Here is a 5,973-nt window from a genome sequence, read left to right on the forward strand (position 1 = left end):
TTCAGAAAATTACATCAAACAGCGCCTTTAGAGTTAGAAGTTTATATAGCGCACTACTCTAAACCCTAGGGTCATAATTGTAAATAAATTCAAGGCATCCCAAAAAATCTCCACCTTGACTTGAATTCTCTCCCAAATAACAGATATACCAAATGTAACATAAATCAGTATTGCCAGATGTACCCAGACTTCTCCCTCATGCCTCAAAGTGTGCCACAATTTTCATCACTTTAACTCTCTGCTCACCTCTTAAGAAGTGATATCTTACATCTATATGCTTAGTTCTCTCATGATGAACTTAATCCTTGGCTATGCATATTGCACTCAAACTATCACAATATACAATAGCTTGGTCATGATGCAAACAAAGATCACCAACTAACCCCCCCAGCCATATTCCCTCTTTAACAGCTTCTGTCAAGGTCATGTACTCTGCTTCAGTAGTAGACAAAGTAACTGTAGGCTGTAAGGTTGCCTTCCAACTAACAACAGAACCACCCAGAGTGAACACATAGCCAGTCATAGACCTTCTACTGTTAACATCTCCAACATAGTCAGAATCAGAATAACTGGTCACCAAACACTTTGTGCAATTCCCATAAATGAGACCAACATCAGACATACCTTTAAGGTAACGAAAAATCCTTTTTACGGCTTGCCAATGCTCATTCCCAAGTTGACCCACGAACTTGATGATAACATGATAACGAGCAGAAATGCACGTTCTTACAGTATAAAGATATAAAACAATGTGGGTATGCGATGATAAAAATATACAAAATCATGTCCAAAAGCGTTAGACATAGAATATTGTGATCACATGCGCCTATCGCATAAAAGTAGCTAATTTATTTATTTTTTGTAGGAAAATGTGTTGGCGCAAAGCAAAAGGCAATCCAAGGAATTCGGCAACCATGCACATTAAAATATTGCAACCACAAAGCCATGTGATCGTATGCGCTCGTGAAGATTTGCTCAAGAAGGTGGTCACATAAAGATGGCGCATCAAGGTGAAAGTATAATAAATCATGATGGGATAGAAAGTTGATGATAGTCGAATCCGAATTTAGTTGACAAGCCGTTAACGACACACTGTAGCAAATACATTCAACTTTTCAGTGGCCATTAATCAGCGCATCAGACAGAAGAATGAATGACCGCCCATCATTGCAATCATTTGAGAGAAAAGCTTCTTCACCTTGAGCTCTATAAATACCGAAGGCCACCATTGTTAAAGGAGTTCGAATTCTACACAGTTCGCCATATACATAGAAGATAGAATATACAAGTAGTTATTCGTTAGTCTGTAGTTGTTCATATACTTAGAGGCGAAGGCGAGGGAAGAGAAGAAGACGTCGAGAGACCACTCTTGGATAGCTTGAAAGACTACTGGGAGGCGCTGAAAATGGAGAGAGGGACAACACTTGCGAAAGCAAAGATATTCTTCTAAACAGAGTAGAGTAAAAAGACAGTGTAAAAGCCTCAGGAAGCAAGACATTGCTACCGGGCTTCTTATCCCTACTTTCCATTGTTGTTTTGTATTTTGAATTTATTTATAAAATGGAATTTGCATCTCAACATCTGTTAAGTCTCTTCACATTTCGCATGAGTAGATAAATTTTCGAATGGGTTGAAGCACTTAGCTAGCATGACCTAAGATCTTCACTTTATGCGATCATCTTGTCTTATATATGCGTCTTTCACCCTTTAGAGATACTTGAGAGGGTAGTCTAAAGAAAAAACCTAGACTTGAGAGAGTCAGGTTAGAATCTAGGCTTGAGAGAGTCAGATTAGAACAACATAAGTAAGAGATAGAAACTTAGAGATAAGTTCTATTTGCTATTATGCATCGCAATAGGATATGATAGTATGCGGTCATCTTGTGTATGTGTGTATCATTCATCATCGCATCGAAAAGAATAGAGGCTTAGACATAAGTCCTATCGACATTATCGTATACATCGCATGAGTCCTAGAATTAGGAACTATGGCATTTGCATTGAAGAGATGACATGTTGTTTTGTGTGTGTAGCATGATCGCATAACTTGAACGCAATCTTAGGAAGTGTTAGCTAAATCCCTTCTCAATCCGTTCCCCACATACTCATTGTAACTTTCTCTGTCATCAACTTTTTACTTAATTCTACCACATAGGATCTATACTTAAAATAACACATCAACCACTTATTTGTATTTGTCACCGCAAAGGAATCAAAATTAACAGCATGGGCAAGATCAGGCCTAGTATAGACCAAGAATACTTCAAATTTCCAACTGCACTATCATAAGGAACTCGAGACATGTACTCCTTCTCAGCTTCAAACTGTGGTGAAAGCACAGATGATAAACGAGCATTTATAAAACTAGGAGTATCTATAGGCTTAGCTGATGACATACCAAACCTGGACAATATTTTCTGAATATATTCTTTCTGCGACAAGAAGAGCTTATTCTTATCTCTGTCCCTATAAATGTCCATACCCAGAATTTTTTGAGCAGCACCCAAATCCTTCATATCAAACTCAGCACTGAGAAGATTCTTCAATTTTAGAATGTCAGACTTGAAATTTGCAGCTATGAGCATATCATCTACATATAAAAGTAGATAAATCATCGAACCATCATCAGCTTTGTTGTGATATACACAACAATCATACAGACTCTTGTTATAGCCAAGTCTAATCATATAGCTGTCGAATCGTTTGTACCACTACCTTGGAGACTGCTTTAACCCATACAAAGATTTCTTCAACTTGCAAACATAATCTTCTTTACTTGGACACTGGAACCCATCTGGTTGGGTCATATAAATCTCTTCCTCCAACTCTCCATGTAAGAAAGTAGTCTTCACATCTAGTTGTTCAAGTTCCAAATTCTGATGTGCTACTATAGCTAGTAACACTCTGATAGAAGTATGTCTGATTACTGGTGAGAAGATCTCATTATAATCAACTCCTTCCTTTTTGTGAACCCTCTAACAACAAATCCAGCTTTATATTTAATACCCTCTGAAGGTGATATTCCCTTATTTTTCTTGAAGACCCATTTATAAGCGACAATTTTTCTCTCCTTAGGCCGTTTAACTAATTCCCAAGTCCGATTTTTGTCAAAACATTCAATCTCATCCCCCATAGCAGTAAGCCATTGAGTAGACTCACCACATGATACAGCTTCTCTATAGGTGGATGGCTCATGGGGATCCACCTTTTCAGTAACCCGTAATGCAAAAGTAACCATATCTTCAAAACCATACTTCACAGGAGGTCCAACACCAACTCTTTTAGCTCTATCATGAGCTATACTCGGTTGATCTACTCGTGATCAAGAATTCTCAGGCAAAGCAACTTCGACAGGCACATTAATTTCTGGTTGCAAATAAGTTTCTGTAGTAACGTGTTGATCTTCTTCACCTTGATGTTGTAATTCATTTACAGCTGAAGTGAATTGTATCTTCACCTATTTATCAACACTACTACTTTCTCCCACATCAGTAGACGTCACAAAAGGCTTTACAGTTGAGTTAAACATGGAATTTTCATCAAATATCACAGTCCTACTAAGTATGACTCATTCTCAGAAAGTGACCAAACTCTATATCCCTTAACTCCATACCAAAAACGCACAACTATACCCTTTTTAGCTCTCGGTTCTAATTTACCCTCACTAACATGATAGTAGACAGTACAACAAAAAACTTTTAATAAAGAATAATCTGCAGGCTTACCAGACCACACCTCGTAAGGTGTTTTACAATCAATAGTTGTGTGAGGTCTACGATTGATCAGATAACAGGGTGTATTTACTGCTTCTGTCCAAAACCTTCTAGCCAACCCTGCATTAGAGAGCATGCATCTTGCTCTCTCCAACAACGTTTGATTCATACATTCTACAACCCCATTTTGTTGGGGAGTATCCCTAACAGTGTGATGGCGAACAATCCCCTCGGCTTTAAGAACTCATTAAATTCAGATCCACAGAATTCCAGACCATTATCAGTTCGCAGCCTTTTGAACTTCTTCCAATTTGATTTTCAATCAATATCTTCCACTGCTTGAAATTCTTGAAGGCTTCACTTTTATGTTTTATCATAGAAACCCAAGTCATTCTTAAGTAATCATCAATTATAGACAAAAAAATACCTACTGCCTCCAATAGATTCAACTTTGGAAGGTCCCCTATAGTCTGAATGAATATAATCAAGTGTCCCTTTTGTACGATGAACACCTCTTGGAAACTTGCTGCGATGAAGCTTCCCAAATACACAATGTTCACATAATTCAAAATCCTGCACCTTGTGCCCACGAAGAAGATCCCTTTTTGACAGAATTTGCATCCCTTTTTCACTCATATGACCAAATCTCATATGCCATAACTTAGTCATATCATCCTTGTGAACGACCGACGATGCAACAACAGCATAACCTGTTATCGTGGAACCTAATAGAAAATACATTGTTCCACCCTTTATACCTTTCAGAACTACCTCAGAATCCTTATAGACATACATTGCTCCACCTTTACCTTTAAAACTGTAAACCTTGCTATCGAGTACACTAAAGGTCATCAAACTCTTCTTCATTAGTGAAACATGCCTAACCTCTTTTAAAGTGTAGAAGGCACCATTATGTGTTCATATCTTGACTGAGCCGATTCCAATTATCTTGCACACAACACCATTAGCCATGCTAACATTCCCTCCATCTATTTGCTGATAGGTTAAGAACCACTCTCTATTCGGGCACATATGATAAGATGCCCCATAATCAAGAACCCACACATCATCAGAATGTGAATGTTCATTCACAACTAAAGCTAGATCTCCTTCAGAATCGATCTCGACTTCTTCAGGATCAATCTCAACTTGCGCAACAAAGGCGGATGCTTCCTTTTGTCACTTTTTTCCTTCTTTTACTGTTTTTTTTTTTTTTTTATCTTAGTAGATTCAGTTTTTCAATACCCCTTTTCTTTACAGTAGTGACAAATATTATCTGACCTAGAACCATTTGACTTCGAAGATATTTTCGAAACGCCAGCAAAAAAATTCAAGGCATCCCAACATTTCTTGGTGCCTAGGCCGTCGTGCCTTACCGCTCTGTGTGGCGGAATGAACACATCCCAAATATCATTTGACCTAGAACCCTTTGACTTCGAAGACATTTTTTTGTCAAAGTGAAGAGAAATGAGTGTGGTGTTGATCGTGGGCTACTGTAAAGATTAAAGGATGGGAAGATTGGTAAAACTTCAAGAGAATCAAAGAAGGTCAGGCAATTTGCCACCCTGTTGCCTAGGCCATCGTGCCTTACCGCTTAGGCTACTCACATCCGCGAGCACACACCGCGTGTGTCGTTTGCACCTTGTACCCATCTACTTGACCGCACACGTGCCCCGTCCACTTGCTACCCTATGCACACCTCTAATGCCTCACACCCATCAGCCATGCCCCATCTTTTGCTTCCCATTGACACTCTGCTATTTGGAAGTTTGGTGAGTTGTGTTGGAACCTAATTAAGATTTTCTTGAAATTTTTACCTTGAGTAAATTTGGATTTAAGGGTGATTTTAAGCAATTTTGTACTAATTAAGGGATTAATTTGCAAAAACCCTAAATTTTGGAGGAATTAGGATTATAGGGGAATTAAGGCGGAATTGGTTATTCTTAGAAAATATTTAAGAGTTAACTGAGTTTGTGGTTGATTAGGGAATGACCAAGTGATTACAAACTTAATTTCAGGTTATATGGTAATCAGAGGAACTAGTGATCTGAAGAGGAGCTGGTTATATTGTGAGTGGTTTATTTTCAAATGTTTTTATTAATATTCTATTTATATAGTAATATAATAAGTATGATTTGTGAAAGGCTAGGCATGATCTAATTTATATGTTGTTATGCTAGTTTGAACTACTGAATTTAGATAAATATGTTTTATCTATGGTTTGTAAGTAAGTATGTTTTATCTATGGTTTGCAAGTAAGC

At 37.9% G+C, this 5,973-nt stretch overlaps 1 protein-coding gene across 1 annotated transcript; it reads right to left on the minus strand.

Moving 5' to 3' along the window:
- Window positions 1-298: 298 nt before the first annotated feature.
- On the minus strand, window positions 299-4,507 carry LOC150032583 (uncharacterized). The gene is made up of 5 exons (XM_090306951.1): window positions 4,273-4,507; window positions 3,006-3,311; window positions 2,562-2,589; window positions 2,262-2,465; window positions 299-569 (listed from the first exon to the last, which is right to left on the minus strand). Exons 1-5 carry the CDS (start codon window positions 4,505-4,507, stop codon window positions 299-301), a joined length of 1,044 nt encoding a protein of 347 aa, XP_090163077.1.
- Window positions 4,508-5,973: the final 1,466 nt, after the last annotated feature.

Source organism: Benincasa hispida, chromosome 11, assembly GCF_027475165.1.
Source record: "Benincasa hispida cultivar pf3 chromosome 11, pf3_genome.v1.1, whole genome shotgun sequence".
NCBI classification, from domain to species: domain Eukaryota; kingdom Viridiplantae; phylum Streptophyta; class Magnoliopsida; order Cucurbitales; family Cucurbitaceae; genus Benincasa; species Benincasa hispida.